The 27,046-nt window shown below is 38.8% G+C and overlaps 1 protein-coding gene, 1 non-coding gene and 1 pseudogene across 2 annotated transcripts in view; all 3 read left to right on the forward strand.

The window, feature by feature from the left end:
* The window catches only part of KIF5B (kinesin family member 5B), a 44,762-nt gene extending 37,627 nt beyond the window's left edge, over positions 1–7,135 (forward strand). The window contains exons 24-26 of the mRNA XM_028120913.2: positions 229–445; positions 984–1,134; positions 4,967–7,135. Of these exons, the coding sequence (XP_027976714.1) occupies positions 229–445; positions 984–1,114 (348 nt within the window). The 3' untranslated portion in view covers positions 1,115–1,134; positions 4,967–7,135. The remainder of the gene's footprint in view (positions 1–228; positions 446–983; positions 1,135–4,966) is intronic.
* A 2,421-nt stretch (positions 7,136–9,556) lies between these two features.
* On the forward strand, positions 9,557–9,684 carry LOC114222449 (U2 spliceosomal RNA; annotated as a pseudogene).
* Positions 9,685–15,220: 5,536 nt separating this feature from the next.
* LOC114222448 (U6 spliceosomal RNA) lies at positions 15,221–15,328 on the forward strand. The gene has a single exon (XR_003611951.1). It is a non-coding gene; the product is annotated as a U6 spliceosomal RNA (small nuclear RNA).
* The last annotated feature ends 11,718 nt before the right edge of the window (positions 15,329–27,046 follow it).

Raw genomic sequence — 27,046 nt, forward strand, 5'->3', positions numbered from 1 at the left:
CTTTCCCTTGGCCCCCCCAAATTGAATAAAATTATATCTTTGTGAGAAATACATATATAGATTGATATATACGGATATATGTATTCTTTGCATGTTGCTGCCTAAGTTAGCTAAATGGAAAGCGTTAATATAAAATGTAGTTTTATTTTTTTAAAGAGAAATTATGAAATACTCATATTTTCTCAAATCATCTTGTTAAAGCTAAACTCCTTATTTATGTACCTTTAGTTGGTACGTGATAATGCAGATCTTCGCTGTGAACTTCCTAAGTTGGAAAAACGACTTAGAGCTACAGCTGAAAGAGTGAAAGCTTTGGAGTCAGCACTGAAAGAAGCCAAAGAAAACGCATCTCGTGATCGCAAACGCTACCAGCAAGAAGTAGATCGTATAAAGGAAGCAGTCAGGTCAAAGAATATGGCCAGAAGAGGACATTCTGCACAAATTGGTTAGTAGAACACCTTAAAACCTTTTAAACTTTGCTCGGTTTGTTTTTATTTACTTGAAAACATAATAGGATTGATTGATTGTGTGTTGTCATGGTGGTATTTGTCTGTCTTTATTGCTAATTTACCAAAGAGTGGCATTGTTGGGAAGGAAGAGAAAATTAAGGAATAGCTACGTTCACAGGACAAGAAGATGAAGAAGAACTACACAAGCGTGCAAGAGTGGTCAGGAAGAGGTGACATTGTATAGAGAGCATTCTTAAAGCAAAGAGAGACTTACAAGAAAATAAGTTGTCAGCAATAATTACATGCTTTAGAATAATCATTCATACAGGGATAAGGTCTTTAAGAGGCTAGAGATTATATAGGTCCTGGTGAAAAGGACGTAACCAAAAAGAAAAGAGCGGAATTTTCTGAGGAACAGACGGCAAAGAAAAACCACATTTGGGAAGTGTTGTGAATAAAGGGAAGAGACCTAAACCGTCACTACAGTCATGTGTTAAGGTTTATTCTAAAGTCAGTTCTTGTTTTTCATATTAGCTAAACCTATTCGTCCCGGGCAACATCCAGCAGCTTCTCCAACTCATCCAAGTGCAATTCGTGGAGGAGGCGCATTTGTTCAGAACAGCCAGCCAGTAGCAGTTCGGGGCGGAGGCGGCAAACAAGTGTAATTGTTACACAGTACCCACAGGTTTGTAGTTTCTATCTGGCTTTCGAATCATAGCTCTACATGGAAATGTTTAGTCATTGGTTGTTAAATACTACTTTTTTTGGATTCTCATATTAGTATTTTTAATGTATGTGATTATAAAATAACTTGGCATGATTTCTTCTAGTCTTTTTTTCATGGTTCAGATCATACTCTATTTTCAAATTTGTGTTAATGTTTTTAACCTAACATCCTGGATTGCTTTTGTAAAAGCTCTTATATTCTGTCTAATGGATATACCATGGTTTATAACTATTCCCTTTTATTGGACATTTAATTAATTTAAGACAATTTTCTTCTATATTTAATATAAAATGTTTCACATTTCAAATTTCATATATGGAAATTTCAATATGGAAAATTTCAAGTGTGAAGTACCTTTTTGTGTCCCCTCACCTTTTAGATTATTATTATTATTTTTAAGATTTTATTTATTTGACAGAGAGAGACACAGTGAGAGAGGGAACACAAGCAGGGGGAGCAGGAGAGGGAGAAGCAGGCTCTCTGCGGAGCAGGGAGCCCAATGTGGGACTTGATCCCAGGACCCTGGGACCATGACCTGAGCCGAAGGCAGATGCTTAACGATTGAGCCACCCAGGCGCCCCCTTTTAGATTATTTCCAGAAGAATCCCAGAAGTCGAATTATAAGAAAATGTGAACATTTTTAAGGCTCTTGATACATTTTAATACACTGCTTTCCAGAAAGACTATGCCAAATTGCATCCTAGCCAAGGATGCTGTCCATTTTGTTGCATCTTTGCCAGCATTGAATATTAATAGTTTTTAAGCTTCTGATTTAATAGTTCAAAATAAGCATCTCGTTGATTTATTAAGAACTTGGATTTTTTTTCCATATATTTATTGGTTCATTTACATTTTCTTTTTTTGAGTTCTTTGTGTCCTTTTCCATTTACCTGTTGCAAATGATTTTCCTAACAGATTTATGTCATCTGTTTCTAATCATACGAGTAACGTCTGTTCCTTGTAGGAGGATAAAGACTTAACCACAAAGTAGGAGATGTATATCATCCAGAGATACCACCCAATATATTGTGTGTTGTGTATCTTTCTGGTGCTTTCTTTGCATATTATAATCTTTAAATTAATTTTAAGGGGCACCTGAGTGGCTCAGTCAGTTAAGCGTCTGCCTTCGGCTCAGGTCATGATCCCAGGGTCCTGGGATCAAGCCCCTCATTGGGCTCCTTGCTCAGTGAGGAGCCTGCTTCTCCCTCTCCCTCTGCCTACTGCTTCCCTTGCTTGTGCTCTGTCCTCTATCTCTCTGACAAATAAACGAAATCTTCTAAAGATTATTTAATTTTAAACAGTTGATGAATACTGTTATACTACTCCTAGTACATGTTTCTTTGTAGCCTGCTTTTTTAACTTAGCAATATGTTCTGAACATTTTTTTTTTTATTAAAGATTTTTGTTTGTTTGACAGAGAGAAACACAGCAGGAGAGGAAACACAAGCAGGGGGAATGGGGGAGGGAGAAGCAGGCTTCCCACTGAGCAGGGAGCCTGCTGCAGGGCTTGATCCCAGGACCCTGGGATCATGACCTGAGCCGAAGGCGATGCTTAACAACTGAGCCACCCAGGCATCCCTGTTCTGAACATTTTCTTGTACAACATGACTTATTAGCTAATAAGCTGCCTAGTATTCCATCATGTAGCAGAAACTCAGATTTTTGTTGTTTAGAAAAAGTCTCAGATCTATTCATGCTTTGGATACTAAAACTAAATAATTAGGATAGTTAACTGTTTCTGATGAATCCGAAAGCAAGATACAAATAAACTGACTTGTTTTTACTTTGACATATTGAATAAGATTGGCTCTCAGTTTGAGTAGCGAATTAAGCAATATTCTGAAGGAATCACATTTCCCAACAGTCTCATAAAATTTTTTGTCCATACAGTATAGGATTTAAAATAGAGTAAATATAGACATTGGAGTTCCATCTAATTTTGGGAATCCCAACTTTTCTACTTTTATGACCTTCAGCAAGTTACTTTTTTTAGTATTTAATTTCTTTCTTGTTTTGATTCTTTTTAAATTTCTTAAGCATGAAAATAAATTATGTATTTATGGTCTGAAACTAATGTACTTATAAAACAGAACATTTTTTCTATAACCACAATAACATTATTGCACCTAAAAAATATTTTCAATATTATCTAATACCAATCCATATTCAGATTTCTCTAATTGTTTTTCCCCCCAAGTCCTTTATAGCTGGTTTATCTAAACCAGGGTATAATCCACAACTGCTGTTTACATTGTTAGACCTCCTAAGTCTCTTTTAATCTAGAAAAATCTCCCCTTTTTAATGACATTAACCTACTGAAGAGACTAGGCCAGTTACCTTGAGCATATGCCTCCTCTGGGTGTGTGTTTCTATGTGTAATAGCTTGTTCCTCTATTCCCTATGTAATGAAAGCATTTATTAGATGGGGCATAAGCATTTCTGATAAGACTACCAGATAGAGTAATATGTGTTTAATATTCTATCACATCCGTAGACATACAGTAGATCGTTTTCCTTCCAATTAGAGATGGCATCTGTTTTTCCCCATTTGGAGTAATGACTTATTGAGCCCCTTCGTTAGTGAAATGAAAGTCAGTCTTGAGAATTACACAAGTTAAAATGTCGTTACCTAGTACGGAGCAGGTGTTCAGTAAGAGGCAAGCTGCATTTTCTGGAAGTGTAGGTGGGCAAAGGGATTTTCACAGCATAACTATAAATACAGATAAAAGTTTATTCCTTTTGGGTATTGTCCTCACATTAGAAATCATGTGTAAACTTTGAACTCTATCTCATTTGCAGAGAGGATAGACCAGGGCCTTTGTTAAATATAACTAAGTTTTAGCTTGAAAGTAGAATGCTGATTCCAGTGTAATGACAGCAGTTTAGCACATGAGGGAGATAGCTAACCTAGCCAGACTAGGTTTTTAAGACTTGAAATAAAAACTATAGGAGTATAATTGGTAACAGGATTGTTTCATTGCTGGTCCAAAGGATAGTGGCTTTTATTTTTTAAAGCCTTGGATCAGTCCGTCTTAAACCATGATTGAGGAGTATATCAGCCTCATAAGTGATAAATTGTTGAAAAATTAAATAATATGTAGAGAAATTTTTAAATAATTTTTTAATTATTAAGCAAAACATTTCAAAACCCTGGGTTTATTTCTGGGAAAGACGACAAAGTATTAATACCGATTCTTTTAGAACCCAGGTTTACATGGCTGGTCTTCTGGCTTGCATAATACTTTCGACAAGTTGAGTTTTCCTAAACACATAGGCAAATAGGTAGTTTAATACAAGGATGCCTCCAGAACAGCAGCTGGAATTGTTGATTTCACTGTTACTTTTCCTATAGCATGTATCTGTTTGTACCTATCCTTCTCTCCACCCCACTTTTTATTTTTTACAGCTACCATGAATATAACTGCTTATTAGTTCATGGTCTTTGGCTTAAGACTGTCACTGACACTGTCTACTGACTTCTGTTTTATTGACCATATTTTGCTTTTTTCAAAAAATTTAATTCCTGCATATACTCATAACTCTCTTGGGGAGAATAAAAACAAAGGGCTGACATTTTAAGTATTGTGCTGTTCATAAACTGCTTAGAAGCTAAATAAAAAAAAGGAATCAAATCATTTAATGATGCCGTCTTTTTACTTTGGGGGAAAGTGGTCTAAGCTAGTGGCTAAAATGTTTTAAAATATATTGGTATGTTGTATTTACTTGTTTCATTCTTTTAATGATTATTTCAAACTTGTGTAAATAAAAATATTTTCTCCTCTGTTTTCAGGCGTTGAAAATAATTGAAGAATGAAGAGGACATAATACCAAGCAGAGTCATTCAGTGACTATAACCTCTACCCCCTGGGAATTGTAGAATTATAACATTTTTTTAATGTATAAATTATACCTGGCCTGTACAGCCATTTCCTACCCACTTTTCTTGTAAACTCTGCTGCTTCCCAACACAACTAGAGTGCAATTTTGGCGTCTTAGGAGGGGAAAAAATGACAGTTTACAACTGTGGTCCTATTTATTACACAGGTTGTCTTCCGTGTCTTCAATTCAGTCTTCATTGTGCCAAGCTAACTGTACCATGTAGGATTGTGCTTTTTGTACTTGGTTTTTTGTGTGTGTTTTGTGTTATTTTTTAATCTCAGTTTAAGTTACGTAGCTGCTACTGCTTCTTATTTTTCTTTTCTTAGTAAAATGTCTTCCTTGCTTTAGGGAAAATCGAACATTTAGATTAAATGTCTTAAATTTCACCACTTAAAACACTACATGCCCACAAAATATATCAGGTCAGTACTGTACTTTAAAATCCCTTGAAATGATTTCAGAGTTAAAATTTGTATTGTGTCTGAAGTTTGCTTCTGAAAACTACTCTTTGAGCACTGAAACCTTAAAACTGCATAAACGAGGCATTTGAGATTGAGCACGGCTACTTAATTCTCATCATGAAATGCCTTTTGCTGAATTATCTTGAATAGAAATATTTTAAAATATCAAAAGCAAATCTCCGTTTAAGAAAGAGGGTTTGGAGAAGGAATTCTATTTCTCTTCCCAGTTCTATAATCAACATGGCGTGATGGAATGAAAACACTCTGCTTCATTCTGGTGAGCCTGCTAATTAATATAAGAATTGGACAGATAATTTGTCATCTTAATATAGTGAAATGAATTAAGATACTACAGGATTAAATAGCATTTATATTGTTAACTACTATATTGGTTGATCTAAATTTATAGCCAGTGGAAATTGAGAAAAAGTGTGGAAGAACTTAATGGTAAGCTTTATAAATCTGTAGGTGGATTTTGGTCTGAAATCCCTGAGGTGTTTTTAACCTGCTACACTAAGTCATATACTATAATTTATCTCTCATTTAGTTAGTCTAGAAATAGTAAAGTGCAAGTCACTAATAATCCTCAAAGAAATTTTATTGGCTATAGCCCATAATTTTGTAATTCGTACTAAGTGTATCCGTTTTTGCCACTTTTTCCTCAGCTGATTAAACGACGTCAAAAGATTACTTTCGGAAGCTCTAACTGTAATAGGGAGAGAGATTTCAATATTTGCTTCATCTGTGTGTGGGGTGACTGTACCTATATTAGCAGAAATTTGCAGAGAAGGAAGATTTAAGGTGATTCAGTCAGTACAGAAAGTTGGAAAATTCTGTGTTAGGATCTGGCTGGCAGAATTAACTTTTTGAAAAAGTTTTATACACAGATATTTGTATTAAATTTGGAGCCATAGTCAGAAGACTCAGATCATAATTGGCTTATTTTTCTATTTAACTATTGTAATTTCCACTTTTATAATAGTTTTGATTTAAAAGATAAATTTATTTATTTATTTTTTTAACAGTCAAAAGTCCTTGCTGTTGTAGTCTGCAACCTTTAAAGTGATTGTGTTGCTTTTCGGATTGGTCAAAAGAAGCACTCCAGAAATTGAGATGAAAACTTGGTGTGCAGCAAGATTGAAGTAATACAGTTAACTAAAAAAAAGTGCTATAGCCTATTTATGGTGATAGTTTTCTAAATGGAGAAATATTGGGCTGCATTCACATAGACATTTATATTTTGTTTTCAAAAGAAAGCTTGCTTCTTTGGCAGTATTCTTAAATGAAGCAGAATTTTTTTTCTCTTTCATCTGAACATTATGGTAGTTTCATTCTTGTAAGATGTATCACGGGTATTGGTGCTGTGTAACAAACAATTGTATCTAGCGTGGTTCAGAATACACAATGTTAGGGTTTTTTAAATATCGAAGTTCTTTTCTATTTATAATTTCAGACTTTCACCAAGTGTACAAAGAATTTCATAAATTAGTTTTCAGTGAACTGCTCTTTTTGCTATGGTAGGTCATTAACCACAGCATTTACTCTTTATAAATGAAAATTTCTGATCATCTAGAACATTGACACTTATTTCAATTTGCGGTGTCTTTTTTTTTTTTTTTGACTGAATATTAACGTTCCTCTGAATGGTATTGATAAATGGTTCAGAAGAGAAACTCAGTGAAATAAAAGAGTAATATTTATTCATGGTGATCAATTAAATTATTTGCCTAACTTAAGCAAGCTACTGTTCGCAACTTTCAATTTGACATAAGGTGACAGAAAAGAATCTGAGTATACCTGTGGACTATGTTGGTTTATTTTCAGTGCTTGAAGATACACTCAAAGATAATTGGTTTGGGAAGACGCCATATAATTTTTAAGTTAACCTGCATGCTGTAAATGTGTTTTATGTTTAAATAAAGAGGAAAAATTTTTTGAAATGTAGTAACTTTCTTAAAACTTATTTGATGAAGTATTAGGTTGATTTTATATGACTAAGTGGCCTTTTGTCTTGCAGATGGTGACTAAAATGTTGTTACATTTGTGTATATTTTGTTTACTAATGTATTGCATACTCTTTGGACAGTGGGTATTAAATATGTAGGCTGAAAAATTAAGAGCCAGAAATGAATCCTCAGTCTCACCTATGTTATTTAGTGTAGCCTCCCCTACATGGTTCTGTTCATCTGAGCCCGATTGTTTCATTAACCTGTATAAGACGTGTTTGTTTTTTCAGTATTTACTCAGTGGTCCTCAGTGGTCATTCAGGCCTAGCTGGAGAAAACTAAAAGACTATTCATGAATTCTAGTGGTGATTTGGCTTTTTGTTGGGGGTAGGGGAGAGGGGTAATATTTTTAAATTCCAAATGTTTAATCACATACAAAAGCATATAGTAAATAATGAAGATCCAAGTACCTATCACTCAGTTTCAACAATTAATCAGCTCATGGCTAATCTTAATCTTATTTCATCCATAACCCCACTTGTGTGTCCCCTCCCCCTTATTATTTTGAAGCAGTCCCAGATATCATATGTATTTATTCATAAATATTTCAGCATATGTATTAAAATACATACCCCTTAAAACACACAAATAACATTATCACAAAAAATAATTTCCTAAACAAAATTTCAATGTTTATAAACTGTTTGAATGAAGATCCAATTAAAATCCATATATTGCAGTAGTATCCCCTCCCATTTCTCTTTATTTTTTTCCCTTTATAATTAGTTTATGAGGAAAACAGGTTATTCGTTGTGTAGATTCCCAAATTTTGCTGATTGCATTCCTCTGATACTAACTCTGTCCTTTGTATTTCCTGTGAATTTATTCTGGATCCAGAGATTTAAGATTCAGATTTTTGTGTTTGTTGGGAGGGGGGCAGCATTACTTCATAGGTGGTGTGGTACTGTTCCATCAGGTGGCACATAATGTCTAGTGTCTTACTGGGTTATAAATTGCCACTGATGATCAGGCCCTTTATCCATCAATTAGGGGTTACAGAATGGCAATATTCTAATTTGGTAATTCCTTTACTTGTTGGTTGCGATTGAGAACTTGGCTTTCATCTATTTGGTTACCCAGTGGTATAGTTTGTATAGGAAAAATAGGGTGAATGATTGATTCTTTTCCTTTACTTGAAAGTTTCAAAATGATCATTTCATTATCATCTTCCAGTGGACCAGTTGTGCCTTTTTTCCTTGTTTTTATGTTATTTGGTTATTATCTTTTAAGAATGCTCTATGAGCCTCCATCATTTTTCCCTTTCATGGAGAGATTTAAATGGAAACAGCTTCTTAATAAGGTTATCTCCTAACTGGACACTGATGCAGTCTGTCTTATCAGGGCCTCCAGTATGCTAACCACTTATGTCTCATCCAGCTCAATAAGCTTTTAACAGTGTCAATGTGATGGTTAGTGGAATGACCAGATAATCCAGATCACTTCAAACTTAGAGGGCAGGAGAGTTAACATGGCCCTGGAGCAAAATTGTACGTGTATGTTGTCTGCTACATGTGAATGTAAACTGCTTTTGGTCCTCTTGTAATCTGAAGGGAGCACCTTAAATACTGATTTCGCTGGTAGGTGTGGGAAGGGAGGGCACAGCGGTTTCAAGAGGCTTCTGTTTGCCTTTGGCATAGTCTGTATCCCGCAGGCCAAAGTTGCATGTGGGGAGTCCTGCCACTTACTGAGTATATCAATTCTAGTTACACATGCAGACAGGGAAGTGACCCAAGAGATGAGTCTGCAAAGCATATGCATTTTTTTTTTAACTGTTCTATACATTACTCTGCTCCTCATGATAAGTGTACTCTTTAATCCCCATCACCTCTTTCATTCACCTCCCTCTGGTAACCAGCAGTTTGTTCTCTATAGTTAAGAGTCTGTTTCTTGGTTTGTTCTCTCTCTCATATTTCCTTGTCTCGTTAGTTTTCTTGAGTTCCACATATGAGTGAAATCATACTGTATTTGTCTTTCTCTGACTTCACTTAGCATTATATTCTCTAGATCGATCCATGTTACAAATGGCAACATTTAATCACTTCCCGGCCTTTTGGCTAAGATCAAGTGTAGTATCTGTTCTTACCAGTTTTCATTCTTTTTTATGGATGGATAGGTAATATTCTATTATATACATATATACACACACGCACACGGTATCTTTATCCATTCATCGATCATTGGACACGGGCTGTTTTCATAGTTTGGCCATTGTAAATAGTGCTGCAATAAACAGGGGTGCATGTATCCTTTGAATTAATGTTTTTGTAATTTGGGGTTAAATACCCATCAGTACAATTACTGGATCATAGAAGATAGTACTATTTTTAACATTTTGAGGAACTTCCATACTGTTTGCATTCCCACCTACAGTGCAAGAGCATTTTTTTCTCCACATCCTCACCAATACCTGTTTTCTTGTGTCTTTTAATTAGCCATTCTGATAGGTGTGAGGTGGTAGGTGTGGGAAGGGAGGGCACAGCAGTTTCAACCAACCACTCATTGTGGTTTTGACTTGTATTTCCCTGATGATGAGTGATGTTGAGCATCTTTTCATGTGTCTGTTGGCCATCTGGATGTCTTTGGAGAAATGTCTTCTGTACATATTTTAATTGGATTGTTTGTTTTTTAAGTGTTTTTAAGGGTTTTTTTCTAAGATTTATTTTTAGAACGAGCAGGTCGGGGGGCAGAATCTCAAGCAGACTGACTCCGTACTGAGCGTGGAGCCCAACGCAGTGCTCAATCTCAAGATCCTGAGATCATGACCTGAGCCAAAAACAAGAATCAGACACTTAATTGAGCCACCCAGGCGCCCTGTTATCAGTTCTTCATGTATTTTGGATGCTAACCATTTACGTCATTTGCAAATACCTTCTCCCATTTAGTATATTGTTGACTGTTTGCTTTCCTGTGTAGAAGCTTTTTATTTTGATGCAGTGCCTAAAGTTTATTTTTGCTTTTATTTTCCTTGCCTTAGGAGACTTAACTAGAAAGATGTTGTTATCGCCAATGTCAAAAGAAACTATTGTGCTCTCTTCTAGGATTTTTATGGTTTCATGTCTCACATTTAGGTCCTTAATCCATTTCTGAGTTCATTTTTGTGTGTGGTGAAAGACAGTGTCCAGTTTCATTCTTTTGCATGTAGCTGTCCAGTTTTCCCAACACCATTTGTTAAAGAGACTGTCTTTTTCCAGTTGCATATTCTTTTCCTCCTTTGTTGAAGATTAATTGACCATATAATTGTGGATTTATTCCTGGGTTTTCTATTCTGTTCCATTGATCTGCGTGTCTTTTTTTGTCCCAGTGCCATACTGTTTTGATCGCTGCTACTGCTTTGTAATATAATTTGAAGTCTGGAATTGTGATGTATCCAGTTTCATTTTTCTTTTTCAAGATTGCTTTGGCTATTCAAGGTCTTTTGTGGATCCATACACATTTTAGGATTGTTTTGGCTCTGAAAAATGCTGTTGGTGTTTTGATAGGGATTGCATTACATTTGTAGATTGCTTTGGGTAGCATAGACATTTTATTATTTTTTTATTTTTATTTATTTGAGAGAGAGAGAGAATGACAGCACGAGAGGGAAGAGGGTCAGAGTGAGAAGCAGACTCCCCGCTGAGCAGGGAGCCCGATGTGGGACTCAATCCAGGGACTCCAGGATCATGACCTGAGCCGAAGGCAGTCGCTCACCAACTGAGCCACCCAGGCGCCCAGCATAGACATTTTAATATTCTTCCAACCCATGAGCATAATGCAATTATAATATGGGCACTTACGTATACATTTATAACTTGACCAACACTTCTGTTATTTTTTTTTTAACTTACTTGATGGGGGGAGAGAGCACAAGCAGGGGGAGCAGAAGAGGGAGAAGCAGGGTCCCCACTGAGCAGGGAGCCCGATGCGGGACTCGATCCCAGGACTCTGGGATCATGACCTGAGCCAAAGGCAGACACTTAACCGGCTGAGCCACCCAGGCACCGCCCAACACTTCTGTAATTATTACTGTGCCTATACGTGCACCCCTCCCTCCATGATGATGCTTCAGATTTCTGGGTGTCAATGTCAACCCTGACCTGTGTCCAGTAGCCCTCCCTCAAAATATTTGGGTATCCCTATCCCCCTTTCTCCGTTGTACAGCTCTGAATAAATGGCCTTAATTCCTTTTGCAGCCAGATAGGCAATTGTTTGAGTCTGTGCATGCTTGTGTTGCTTCCAGGTCCTTCCTTCTGGGTTCTCAACCTCTTTATTGCGTGCTCTGAGTTGGAAAACTGGCTTGGCTAACTGGGGAAGGGGTTGTGACTTAGGGCAACTACCCTCAGCTTCCCTGTCTTCCATCAATATCCCGCTGGTAAAAACTGCCCATATATGTTGCCCCTAGACATACTGTGTTCTGTTAGTCATATCTATAATTCTCTTTAGAGTCCAGTCCCCTCGGCCGCCAGGCCAGCCCTGTTGCACAGTATGATAGTTGTATTCATCTGTCTTCTGATAGTTAGGCACCACCACCTGGCCTTTATATTGGAGAGGGTGGGGAGAATTTCATCCCCTCCTTTGCTACCAGTGAATCTAGTTCTATAACAGCCTCATTTACCATCAGGCATCAGTTCTACCTTACAGAAGAGAGCCACTGCTGAACTTTTTACCTTAACCAAGTGATTGCCAATGATACATGTAGATATTTTGTACCCCTCATATGAGGAGGGCACTTCACCACTGTTATTCTCCCCAAAAACTCCTAACCCCAGTCTAATTGTGAGAACACCAGACAAACCAGTTAGAGGATCATTCTACGAAATGCTAACCAGTACTCTTCCAAAGTGTCATGGTCATGAAAAACAAGGAAAGACAAATTGTCACAAATCACAGGAGACTAAGGAGACTTGACAACTAAATGCAGTGTGGTGTCCTAAGATTGGATCCTGGAACAAAAAGATAGCAGTGGAAAACCTGGTGAATAAGGAACATAATAATTTCTTAGTTTTGATGCAATGGTGATATAAGATGTTAACATTAGGAGAAACTGGGTAGAGGATATAAGGGAATTCCCTCTATTACCTTTACGACCTTGTAAATCTAAAATTATTCTGAGATAAAAGGTTTATTTAATAATTTATAAAGCCACAGGAAATGGAGATGACAGCAATAACATTCTGGAAGCTGGAAAGCAAAACTTAGCAGACCCCAGAAACCTGACTCCTAAGCCAACAGTGGGGAATGCCAAGAAGCAACCCAGTATCTCCCCATAGAACTCCCAAACGTTATGAATATGACATTAGGTACCAGCGGAAGGAGCCTGAATATAGGATTAGTTGAAAGTATTTAGGACTTTCAATTTGATCCCCAGATGGGGTCTTCAATACTACGCAACTTGGCAACTGCCTCTCCAACATCCCTGCATAAGCCTGTGTGTTTATTCAGAAGGGATACAACAGAGGGTCTCTGTACTAGGAAACACCAGGAAGAGCTGAGGGTAAGGTGACCTACTGAGGAGTAAGGAGCATACCAATTATCAATTTGTTGCCTCTCATCCCCAAATTCACCCTTAGTTGCTACTAGGGGTTGAATTGTGTGCCCTCCCTTCAATTCCTATGTTAAAAGTCCAAACCCCTAGCATCTTAGAATGTGACCTTACTAGGATAATGGGGTCTTTTCAGAGGTAATCAAGTAAAAGGTTACCAGAGTGTCTCTAATGCACTATGTCTGGGGTCCTTATAAAAGACTTAATTTGACACAGAGGGAAGATGGTGTGAGGAGACAAGAAGAACACAGCCATCTACAGCCCAAGGAGAGGTCTGGCATAGATCCTTCCCTTGGCCCTCAGAAGGAATCAACTCCGCCAACACCCTGATTTTGGACTTCCAGCCTCCTCAGTTGTGAGACCATAAATTTTTCTTAAGTCAGTCAGGCTGTGGTACTTGGTTATGGCAGCCCTAGCAAACTAATACAATTGGCTACACTACAGGATTGAGCTGGACCCTCTTAAGCGTTTTTCCTTTTTTCTTAGCTGGCATGCTTTAGTTTGCTTTTTCTTGTTAATACCATCCAGTTGTTAGTGGTGTGTTTGTTGTGGTTTTGGGTGGAGACATCCAGTGGCCCTTAGCTCCAGGGTACACAGTCTCTTTAAGTGAGCTTGCAGCCCTGGCCATGTGACCACCTCTCTGGTGGCCAGTGAATGGACTTCCAAAGGCCTGACTCCTATGAGCCTGCCCTTCAGCCTCATGGAGAGGCATTTCCTGCTCACCCATCCTCTGGAGGAGGGGTGTGCTAGGCTCACCCCTCTTGTATCCCAGGAATATATGGTCCTTCCCAGTCCGTCATGGTTCCCTGCTTGCCTGGGAACCCTAGCAAACTTCACCATCCAGTGGACTGCAATCACACCTTCGCCAATGAGATCTGAATCCCAGACGTGGGGGAGGGGCCCCCTTCAAGGTTTGTTTCTTTTTTGGGTACTCACCCTTAGCCCTAGAGTGTTCTTTGAAGTTGTCTGTACCCATTTGTACTTAATCCCTTTGGACCATGACTGATACAGAAAGTAATATGAAAGTTTATAATCATTATTTAAAACTTCAGCCCTTTTCCCCTCACTTGGCTACCTGAATGCTGGCAGCCAGGCTTATGCTCCCCATCCAGAAGATAAGATTCTTCTGTGAAAAATTTGACAGCTGATACTGGGGGTACTCAAGGAAGCCGTTTTGTTTCAGAAATGTCAGTCAAAGGATCCTACTTATATGAACCAATTGCTTCCAGTCAGCTTCTTTGTGTTGCCATCTTAAATATGTACAGGCAACCAAGGATCATCAGGCATTTGAGGAAAGCCTTTAAAGTGAAAGGATCAAAACACAAATTTTAAAAATAATAGGGAGAAAGTGGGTCTATGAAGAGAGAAGGGAACATTTTAAAGAGCTACCACTAATATTCTCAGGTTTTGAAATAGTAAAAAAGTTTGTCTCCACTAAAAAACAAACGGGCGCCTGGCTGCCTCAGTTGTTAAGCGTCTGCCTTCGGCTCAGGTCATGATCCCAGGGTCCCGGGATCGAGCCCCGCATCAGGCTCCCTGCTCGGCGGGAAGCCTGCTTCTCCCTCTCCCCCTCCCCCCGCTTGTGTTCCCTCTCTCACTGGTCCCTCTCTGTCAATTAATTAATTTAAAAAAAAAAGAAACAAAAAACCAAGGGACCATAAGAAAAAAATATTCAGAAAACAAAAAGTCTTCACTAATTGAGAGGAGGAGAGGTTAGGGTGTGTGTATGTGTTTGTGATGAAGAGGGTTCATTGCTCATCTTCCATAGTGACAACTGATAATGCTTAACTATGAATAATCAAGAAATAGCAGGGATCTGGAGATGAAAAAAAAATGAAAGTGGCTGCTTCTGGAGAGTGGGAAACAGGTAAGGTGGACCAGGGGACCCCTTTTTTGTTTTTATTTTGATTTGGAGGTGGGGGAACCACTGCTTTTTGAAACAAGTTTTCTAAAGCATGTTTGACTTTTCAGGGCTCAGCTTGGTATTCTGTCTTCAGTGGCTCTCCTTTGAAGAGGGCTTTGGATGCTAGTCCCAGGTTCTTGACCTAACAAAATTTAACTTACTCATTTGTAGAACAATGCATTGTCATTTGAAAACCTAGAGGTGACTCTTCCATCTCTTGTTGCTCTATCATTCTTTGATGCCAAGTAACCTTTCCTAGAGTTAAAAAAAAAATCTGGTGCCTGCTTCAGCAGCACATATACTAAAAATTGGAACAATACACAGAAGATTAACATGACCGCCTGTGCAAAGATGACATGCAAATTTATGAACATTCCATATTTTTAAGTAAAACGTTTCTCTGAGTTCAAATATATATAAAAACAAATTAAATAGATATATCTATATCTCACATCTGAAGGGTTTATTTTAAATTAAGCCTTCATAATCACTGACTACATATGAAAACAAATCCACAAGTTCTCTCAAATGGAAATAAACATTTATTGAAAGTATTTCTTTATTAAGTAAATGTTCCAAATTTTGAAAATTTAGAAGTTTTTTTTTTATTGTGGTAAGATGCACATAAAATTTACCATTTGAATCATTTTTAGGTGTACAATTCAGTAATGTTGGAAGAGAAGTGCTTTTTAAAGAAAATGTATGCAAAAATTAGCTCAGGATTGGAATTATTTGTGTCATGATCTATACGAAAATATTTAATGTTCCTCATTTCATATTAGCTTGATGAAATAATGTTAACATAAACTTTCAAATGTCTCCACTGTAGGTAAGATTAGAACCTATGAGAACTATTTAAAATATCCAAGAAATCAACTCATTTTTTCACCCACTTAAGAGCCATTTGGGGAGCCATTTGAAATAAAAGTAGTGTAACTAAATCTAAGCAATTCCAAATAACTGCCCATTGTTTCTTGAGAGACAAGACATCACCAGTATGAGCTACAGAAAACACCCACATTAACATCTTGGATATATTATTTTCTCGCTGAATAAAAAGTTAGGCACACAGCTTTTCTATACAATAACTGGAATTGTGCACAGTCCCCCTCCACACTGCTCTGAAAATGAACTTTTGTTTTATGCAGATGTAGGCGAATTAGAATGAACAAAAGGCACACATTTGAAGGCTGAGAACATTCAACTGAAAAGGAAAAACAGATTTTTCTTCCATGAGACAGGAGACCAGATGTAACTGGTTTACAGACTGTTTTGCAGCAGGCAGGTTAGAAGGTTCCAGCTGTCCTGTCTTTGAAAGTGGCGGTCTACCAGCAAGTATTTTCTAACTGCTCCTGCCAAGGTTGCCGACATGGCCTATCTGAAAGAATAAACACAAGAAGTCGAACCTCCTTCTGGTCTCCTCTGGCCCAGCATCAGTGTCGAGGACCAACTTCTGCCCACACCCACTATTGCAATAGCTCACGCATGGTAAGGTCTGAGCCACTTGCTAGAGGATGGGGCCCACAGGGAACTGATGGGGTTGGGAAAGTGCTGCAAAACTTTTCACAGAACTTATGGGGGAGGAAGCCTGCATAACCCTTCCCAAGAAGACTGATGGAAATATACTGGTTTGTTAGGAATGTTGAGGCCAGATCCCTGAGCCTGGACACAGAGGCAACCATGAGCCCTTTCTGCCCCACTCCCCGCACACATGCTCCAAAAGGCTACGTCCACTCTGACATCCAACAATAACTCCACTAAGACTGTGAAGCCAGGCAACTGCACTGTGTCGTCCATGGCCACTGTTGTTGGTCACAGTCCAGAATGATCACACCTCTGCTCTGTCCAATTCCTGCTTGCTTCTCCATGCTTCTTCATTCATCCCTTAGACACCGATGTTCCCATTGCTCTTCTGGCAATGCATAGTTTCTGACGTGTGCCCTCATGATTCTAATATAATCATCATCTATATGCTGATAAATCCAAAATCTGCTTCTCTAACCCTAATCTCTGCCTTGAATTTTAACTCCTATATCCAACGGCATGCAGGCCTCATCAGGTAGAAGTCCTCACAGGCACTAGAAAACCCTCAAACATTATGTGTGTAAATAAACTCCCCAATCTCTTACTTGAAATCCTTGGGGACAAAGGTTTCATGGGATTTTGAGTTTTTCCGAACTTAGAAAAGGTAATATATAGTATATAAATACTACCACCAGTGAGGTCTAGGCCAGTGCCTTATAATCAGTTTTTTTCTTCAGTTTTGCTGAATAAAAATTCCACTATTCACATTAAGTGGAATATACAAAGGCTAAAAATAGTCTTATGTCAGCTGAGGTCACGATCTGTTATCAAATGAGTTTGCACCAAATTGACAAGAAACGTAAGAGCTTCTTAGATGCTGGAATTGTGAATAAGTGATTATTCAACTTTATCTGTCACACATAAGATATTAAAGGGCAATTATCCCTAATATACACAGAGCTCTTAGAAATTAATAAGAACAAGAAAGATGAAACCCAGAAGGAAATTGGACCAAGGGCATGAATAGACCATTTAAAGATAACATTTTTAAAATGTTCAACCATACTAACTGCAAGTTGTAAAGATATGCAACTTGAAATGGAAGATATTTTCTGCTTCTCAGATAAGCAGGAATAAATAATAATTTAGCAAAGGTATAGAGAAATAGGCATTCACATATACTATTAGTGAGTTAATATTTGTAAAAACCTTAGAACAGTTGCCTAGCACATAGTAAACTATACATAAGTGCTTGTTAAATAAATATTGGTAGACATTTTTGTTGGTAAAAACTTGGGGGAAGACAACTTACCAACAGTTGATATTAAAATTTTAAATGTATATATTCTGATGATATCCAGCACCTCCGATTCTAAGAATTTATTCCACCAAAATACTCAAAGATATATTATGTAGAAAGATGTTCATCGAATTACTGTAATCATGAAAGTTGGGAACATCACTGCCATCTTTGGTGGTGTGTTTCTCCTCAAGCTGGTAGGAAGGCAGAACTGGCAGCTCCACACATCACATCCAGACACATCTACATCCAGGGGAAGAAGAGAATGGCTTCCTGGGGCTGACTTCTAGGACTAGACAAACTTTTCCCAGAAACTTCCCAGTAGGGCGCCTGGGTGGCTCAGTTGGTTAAGCGACTGCCTTCGGCTCAGGTCATGATCCTGGAGTCCCGGGATCGAGTCCCGCACTGGGCTCCCTGCTCAGCGAGAAGCCTGCGTCTCCCTCTAACCCTCCCACCTCTCATGTACTCTCTCTCTCATTCTCACTCTCTCAAAATAAAAATAAATAAATCTTTAAAAAAAAAAGAAAGAAAGAAACTTCCCAGTAGACTTCCTCTCTGTTCTCATTGGACATTTCTGACGTCCATGAACCTTCCCACACCAACCCCCAGCAAAGGGAATGGCATTACTCCAGGCCAGTGGTTCTCAAACATTGCTTATCTTGGGACCAATTCAGGTGCTTAAAAATTAAGGATTCCGAGTTTATATCTATCACTAAAATTTCTAAATAATTACTAATTTAAAAACAACAATAAACCCATTAAATGTTAACATAAGTTAATAGCTATATTTGCCAAAGCAAAAGCATTTTTAAACATTTTTTAAAAATGTTTTATTTATTTATTCATGAGAGTCAGAGAGAGAGAGGCAGAGGCAGAGGGAGAAGCAGGCTCCCCGCCCAGCAGGCAGCCCGACGCGGGACTCGATTCCAGGACCCCGGGATCACAACCCGAGCCGAAGGCAGACGCCCAACCATCTGAGCCACCCAGGCGTCCCAAAGCAAAAGCATTTTTAAAATAAAAGTTACATGTATTTAAGATGTAAACATGATGATTTGAAATACATACAAGTGCTTACTACAATCATGCTCATTAACATACTTGTCCTCACACATAGTTACCAAGTGTGTGTGTCAGAGAGCACTTGACATCTGTTCTCTCAGCAAATTTCCAGTATTCAATACAGTATTATTAACTCTAGTCATGTTGTATGTTAGATCTCTAGACTTACTCATCCTACATAACTGCAACTTTGTACTCTTTGGCCAACATCTCCCCATTTCCGCCCACTTTAGGCCCTGGAAACCATCTTTCTACTCTCTGCTTCTACGTATTTGACTTTTTTTAGAGTCAACATAGAAGTGAGATCATGCAGCTTTTTTTCTTTCTGTGTCTGATTTCACTTGGCATAATGTCCTCCAGGTTCATCCATGTTGTCACAAATGGCAAGATTTCCTTCTTTTTTAAGGCTGGAGAATAGTCCATCGAATGTACATACAATTTCTTTATCAATTCAGCCGTCGACAAAAACTTAGGTTGTTTCCATGACTTGGCTCTTGTGAATAATACTGCAATGAACATGGGAGTGCACCTATCTCTTCAAGATACTGATTTCCTTTTGGGGAGTGTTATACCCAGAAGAGGGATTGCTGGATCATATGTAAGTTCTGTTGTTAGCCATAGTGAAAGCATTGAATGAGAACAGTGGCCTTGCTTTCCATTTTTGTAAATACTTTAATATTTGACTTAGTGTAGGACAGCTGGATTCTCATATATGCTTTTGCATTCATTGAATCTGTTGGAATCTGTTGGTAGAAGTAAGTATTAAAAAATCCAGCCTCATTCAGATATGTAGCTGGAAAAGGGAGAAACTCACAGACCCCTAAAAGGGTCTCAGAAACCCCAGGGGCTCTGGCTGCATTTTAGGAACCTCTGCCTTATGCAGGGAGGCCCACCCCTGAAGCAGGGGGTGGCTCATTCTCTCCTAGAGCTTACAGCTGTTAGGAGAGGGAGTGGAAACGTGAACGAAGTCCTACTCTGTCAGGAAGGACGGAGGAGAAAACAGATTCTGGTCAGGAAGAAGGAAGGCTGCTGACGGGACCACCAGCCATGTCCCTCTACAAACTTTTCTCTAGAACACATCCAGAATTGTGGTAAAACAGGCCTCACATAAAAATTTCCCATTTTAACCATTTTTAGGTGTACAGGTCAGTGGCAGCCGTTACCATCCACAGAACTCTTCATCTTGCAAAACTGAAATTCTGTCCCCATTAAACAACCCTCGTTTCCCCATTTCACCCGGCTCCTGGCAGCCACCATTCTGCTTCCTGTCACTAAGGGTTTGGTGACTCTACATACCTCCTCTAAGTAGAATCACACAGCATTTGTCCATTTATAACTGGCTTATTTCAGCTTCATCCCTGTGGTAGCAGAGCCAGAATTTCCTGAAGAATATTCCATTTATATGTGTACACCTTTTAGTTTATCCATCCTGATGATGGACATTTGGGTTGTTTTCACCTTTTGGCTATTGTAAATGATGCTATTATGAACACGGGCATACAAATAGCTGTTCAAGTCCCTGCTTTCAATTCTTTTGGGGATACATCCAGGAGTGGAACCACTGGATCCTCTTATAATTGTTTTGTTTTGTTTTGTTTTGTTTTTAAAGATTTTATTTATTTATTTGACAGAGACAGATAGCGAGAGCAGGAACACAAGCAGGGGGAGTGGGAGAGGGAGAAGCAGGCTTCCCGCGGAGCAGGGAGCCCGATGTGGGACCCGATCCCAGGACCCCGGGATCATGACCGGAGCCGAAGGCAGATGCTTAACGACTGAGCCACCCAGGCGCCCTATAATTCTGTTTTTAATTTTTTTGAGGAACGGTCATATTGTGTCCCATAGAGTCTGTACCACTTTACATTGCCACCAGCTGTGCACAAGGGTGTCAATTTCTCCACATTTTCACCAACACTTAAATATATATAAAAACATTTGACAGTAGCCATCCTAGTAGGTATGAGGTGGTCAGAGTAAGCTTTTTTTTTTTTTCCAGAGTAAGCTTTTAAAAACGTAAATCAGATCATGTCATTTTCCTGGTAAAACTACAGTGTTTTTCAGCTGCCTTGTAAACTTGAAACTCTTTATTATGAGGGCTGACCAGGCCCTGTTGATCTGGCCCCACCGTCTTCTCCAACCTCATGTCCGACACTCTCCCCTCGCTCACCACCCTCCAGCACATGAACCTTTTTGTTTTTCAAACATGCCAAGAGGTCTCAGCCTTTGCAAGCCTCTTGCCTCTGCCTGAAGACCCCTGAAAACCCTTCCCCTTCCCAAGGCTGGCTCTCCCCTCACTCAGCTCCCAGCTTAAATGCAGGTGTTCCTGAGTGCTGCTCCCAACCACTATCATATCTTGTTCCAGACTTTTTGCAAATCCTTCTTGAGTATCTGCTTTATAACAGGCCCTATTCTAACTGCTGGGGATATAGTGGTGAACAAAACACATTAAAATCCTTATTCCTGGAGCACTTGGGGTGGCTCAGTCAGTTAAGTGTCCAACTCTTGATTTCAGCTCAGGTCAGGATCTCAGGGTCGTGGGATCGAGCCCCGTGTCAGGCTCGCAGTCAGCTCAGAGTCTGCTTGAGATTCTCTCTCCCGCTCCCTCTCCCTTCCCCTCTGCTCCTCCCCCACCCCCGCTCACACTCTCCCTCCCTCTCTCTCTCTCAAATAAATAAAATCTTTTAAAAAAATCCATACTCCTATAAGGCTTATATTCTGGTGATGGTCTACAAAGCACTGATCACTACTGCAATTATCTTGTTCATTTTTTCAACGTTTATTTTATCGGCTGGTCATTTCAGCATCCTTTGTAAAGCAAAAGTTGGAAACAATGGGAACTGGGTTAAAAAAATAATCATTCATCCTTACAATATAAAGCCATATGTCTGTTTTGAAGAATGAGTGGGCCTATAGGCACTGCCATGAAAAGGTGACCAAGATACACTTGTATCAGACACAAGGATATATGCCTTCCCAGCTCCCTTGGCACCAGCCACCTGTCAGACCCTCATCTTGTTCCACCTCAATGCATGGCTCTACCTCTTGCTGCCACAACATAAGCGGGGAAACCACATGCCCAGAGTTTCCACCTGCTCCTGCTATTTCTGGACTCAGAAGAGACCACATGGCAGAGTATGGGTTCTGACATCCTAAATGGCCACACAAGATGACAGGTGAGGCAACTTGGAAGTGTGAAGGTTAATACCCCTTGGGAAATATTTGCTCCTACTGAGTATTTCTAAAAGCTTTTCTTGACGTGGTTTACATCTATCCATATTTAGCATATTCGAAATTAAAAATGAGAAAACTTTAAAGTATTTGTCAATTGATTTTAGACATCAATAAAAACTCATATGCAAACACAAATAGCATATTTTATATAAAAACAAATATATTTTCTGGACAAAAAAATTAAGCAAGAAGAGTGGTATTGCTTTACACATTTGCAGGTCTTTTTAAAACCTGGTTTAACAGAAAGCTCAATTCTCCTAACTGCTTCTGCATTCAATTTATTGCAGTATCTTGTTTTGGTTTAAATTTAGGAAGATAATCTGGCTTTATACAGAGTATAGCTGGAAAAGTAGACATAGCATTTTCAGATAACTGGATGTTCTTCTTTGATACTACACCAAAACTTGACAAGTATTAGTTTCTGAAAGGTTAACTACAGTGTGGAATCAGAAACCATATCAATGAACTCTTTGTCCTCCATTATATTAAAATCCATTTTTCATTTGTACTTCGGGTGGATATTTCACCCATGTGTAATATTGATCTTGCAGACACCTGAAAGGGTCTTGGCGATTCTCAGAAGTCCATGCACCACACTTTGAGAAGTGATGACTTATTTATTTACTTGTTTATAGTTTGTTCCTCCCAACCCTCCCCTCCCAAAGTAAGCTTCATAGGAGCAGGAACATTGTTCATCTTGTATCCCTTGCACATGGAACAGTGTCTAGCTCATTGAAGGTACTCAATAATCCCTAGTTCAATGAATGGACCTCAGTGATTCTGTAAGAGAGGCATCCCATAAGGTTATCTTATCACTTCATGGGGGTGGTTCATGGTTCTATATGACCTTGAGACTACATTAAATTATTTTCCCAGGATTTAAAAAATTGATGTCATAAATATAAATTAATTTAAAACGAACTAGCTTTGTTTTCAAAGTTTTTATTTAAATTCTAGTTAGTTAACATATAGTGTAATATTGGCTTCAGGAGTAGAATTTAGTGATTCATCACTTACATATAACACTCAGTGCTCATCACAAGTGCCCTCCTTAACACCCATCACCCATCTAGCCCATCACCCACCCACCTTCCTCCTTCAACCCTGTTTGTTCTCTATCATTAAGAGTCTCTTATGGTTTGCGTCCCTCCTTTTTTTCCCTTCCCCTATTTTCATCTGTTTTGTTTCTTAAATTCCACATATGAGTAAAATCATATGGTATTTGTCTTTCTCTGACTGACTTATTTCGCTTAGCATAATACATTAGAGCTCCATCCATGTCGTTGCAAATGGCAAGATTTCATTCTTTTTGATGGCTGAGTAAAGTGATAGCCATGCACTTTCTCCTTGCTTTGTTGGGACACTTGGTGAAACCCAGCCACCATGCTGTAAGGAAGCCAAGCATTCACTTGGAAGGGATACATATGAGCTTTCTGGTCAAAAGTCCCATCTAGGATCTTGGTTAACAGCCAGCATCAACCACCAGACTGTGAGTAAACCTTCAGATGATTTCAACCCCCAGCTGTTAAGTTACCCTCAGAATCCAACTTTCCCATCTAAGCATGTATGGGGACAAGCTATTCCTATCAGGCCCTGCCCAAATTGCAGGTTTGTAAGCAAAATGAATGAGTAATCATTTAATGGCTGTTTTAAGCCACTAAGTTTGGGATGATCTGCTGTGCAACAGATAACCAGAACACCCACTGAATATTTTAACAACACCCCTCAATAATTCAAATGCATATTGAGGCTCCTGGGTGGCTCAGTCAGCTAAGCCTCCGACTCTTGGTCTCAGCCCAGGTCATGATTTCATGAGATCGAGCCCTCCATCAGGCTCTGCACTGAGCATGAGGTTTGCTTGAGGAGTCTCTTCCTCTGCCCCTCCCCTACTTGCACACACATGCATTCTCTCTCTAAATAAATAAATAAATCTTAAAAATAATAATAATTCATATGCACGTTAAAATGTGAGAAGTATTGATTTCAAGTAAAACTGTGTAACATGTAATTTTCCTACTGCCTTTAACAACACTGATTGCAAATTATGAAAAACTGCATACTGAGTTAAAATTGTATTTAGAGTAATTGTTCCCAGAAAGCTAGATAATTGTCTCTGTTAAATGTGCTGTGTTCTCCGGTGTTAGAAGTTGTCCAAATCTTGGGTCTGACTCACAGTTGGAGGGTATTTTCTCCATGAGAGATAGAGAAACTGACTAAATAATTGAGGCAAGTCAAAGGATTTTAGAAGCCGACACTCCTGAAATGTAAAGATGAGGCTGAGCATGTGTGACTAATACCTAGCAAACTTACTTGTGTCAAGGGCAGTAATCATTTTAATAGCAGATGACATAAGGAAAACTTTTGAAAATAGATGGTGTCATGCTACCAAAATTAAATGTAGATGAACATATGGAGATGTTTGCTATTGTTAAGGTATAAAAACAAAGCTGTAATTCATAGCATTCTCCTGGGGTCAGGTTTTAAAAGTATATTAGCTAAAGGCCTATGGTTTCATAAGGCAATCAACATATAGGGTGGCTTTCATTCCCATTAGTCTATGTGGTTAATTATCATCATGCTTAAGGTCTTCGTTCAGTGAAGTTTAACATTTCATTCATTCATAGTGTTCTAAATTTTAAGTCAATCCAAATCACAAAGATCAGTGAATAATAATCATCAGCTGTCACATGATGTCAAATAATTGGATATTTGGGAACATCTAAATTTTTAAATTAGTTTCTCCAGTTTCCAACCAGATATTTGGCATCCTGTGACCAGAGCCAGGTCATTTAGCATTTCCTCCTAACCCTATCAAACTCACCTGTGTTTAGACTATTCTTGCAAAGAATAGCCCTGTAGCTGCTGTTGTGTTTAAGTGTAGCTTGCTTTATTCATTTTCCAGTTATTAAAAACAACTTATTAGTAAGAGTTCTTGGTTGCAAGCAACAGACACATATTCTGGCTAATGTAAGCAAAAAAGGATTTATTGAAAGACTAATGAGCACACGAGGAGGAGGAGTTCCAGGCTCGGGAAAGGGCAGGGGTTAAAGAAGTCTTAAAGAAGTCCCAGCCCACCCACTTCCACACTCACAGTGCTACCACCACAATGAGAGTATCCTCCCAAAGATCTCCCATTCTTGTGGCGCTGCCTCCTGGGTCAAAGTCCTCCTGGCTTCCGTAAGTGAGAGGTGGGTGTGAGATGGGCGAGTTAAAACTTGCCCTCCTGTCAGGATTCCTCACTGAGGGACAAAGATTGTTTCCTGTAAGAAAACTGGGATATTATAAGGAAGTGGGATGATGCTGGGCATCCAAAATCCTATATATGTTGGCTATAAATATGTAGGGCTTGTTTAAATTATAAAATAATGCATGCTCATTGTGGAAAATACATAGTATTGTCTTTCTACCTCTTTTCTAAAATTGGAATTATTATTGAATGTACTATTTATAACTAACTTTTTCTCTCCCAACATATTGTGATCATTTTCCAGTGTCATTAAACTATTCATCTGCTTTTCAATTTTGATTTCCTTTTTTTTAATCTGCCATTTTTTAAATTTAAATTCAATTAATTAACATATAATATATTCTTTGTTTCAGGGTTACAGGTCTGTGATTCATCCATCTTATATAAGACCCAGTGCTCATTAAAACACATACCCTCCCCATGTCCGTCACCCAGTTACCCGATTCCCTCCACCCCCCTTCTATCCAGCAACCCTCAGTTTGTTTCCTATGATTACGAATCTTTTACGATTTGTCTCCTTCTCAATTTTGGTTTTCAATGTTGGTATAGTATTTCTTCTCTGTTTATATTTTAATCACTTAGGTAATTTTTTTTTACGATTTTATTCACTTATTTGTCAGAGAGAGAGAGAGCACAAGCTGGAGGAGGGACAGAGGCAGAGGGAGAAGCAGGCTCCCCACTGAGCAGGGAGCCCAACGCGGGGCTCGATCCCAGGACCCCAGGATCATGACCTGAGCCAAAGGGAGACACTTAACTGACTGAGCCACCCAGGTGTCCCTCACTTAGGTAGTTTCTATTTTACCTTTTACCATTGTAAATAATGCTGCACTGAACAAAGACTTCTCTCTCTCTCTCTCTCTCTCTCTCTCTTTTGCTTAAGTATATTGAAGGCTTACCAGGTATCAGGCACTATGCTAAGTGCTTCGTGTGCATTTTCTCATTTACTCCCCACAATGCCCTGTGTGGTAAATCTTATTATTAGCACCATTTTACAGATGAGGAACATGCTGCATGGAGGCTATAAAATACTTGCCCAAGATGACATAGTTATGGATAGTCACTAATTAACCTGAGGGTCACCAGCTAGCAGATGGCAGCCTGTAAAGCTTCTGCTCAGGCTCTGAACCTCTTAACTTCCCTCATGTAGAAATTATTGGATAATCCATAAATATTTCCTTAGGATAATAAATCAAGAGAAGTGGAATTGAGGGAATAAAGGCTTTTGATACATACTGTCCGCTACTCTCCTGAGAGCCCCCAGAAAGAGATTAAAGGGCCTATTTTCCCACACCCTTGGGCCATACCTCCAGTTTTACCTTTATCAAAGAACCTTTGTCTATCTACCTGGTGAAAAAAGCTTCGTTTTTAAATTTTGCCTGTCTTGCATTATATTATAATGCTAGCTATGTTGTATGATTTTTCACTACGTGTCAGTCAAATACATGCCCCAAGAGGGTAAAGACTGCTGTTTTGTTTATTGCTGTATCCCTAGCACCTAACAGAGTGCCTGGTACACAGTAGACACTCAATAAAAATTTCTGGAGTAAACAAATAAAGAGTGAATGTGCCAGGCATTGAGTTCAGCACTTTATGTGGGTTATCTCATTTAGATCTCACGACGCTCGATGTTTTAGCTAGTATTTATATCATTAATACTTTCACTAGTACGTCTGACCCAATAGGCACTGCCAAGGCCTTGCTTTGAACCTCCAGTTCAGGTGCTCTAAAGTAGAACTGCCCAACTC

Source organism: Eumetopias jubatus, unplaced genomic scaffold, assembly GCF_037043125.1.
Source record: "Eumetopias jubatus isolate StellerSeaLion01/CBP00866 unplaced genomic scaffold, mEumJub1_p1.0 scaffold_8, whole genome shotgun sequence".
NCBI classification, from domain to species: domain Eukaryota; kingdom Metazoa; phylum Chordata; class Mammalia; order Carnivora; family Otariidae; genus Eumetopias; species Eumetopias jubatus.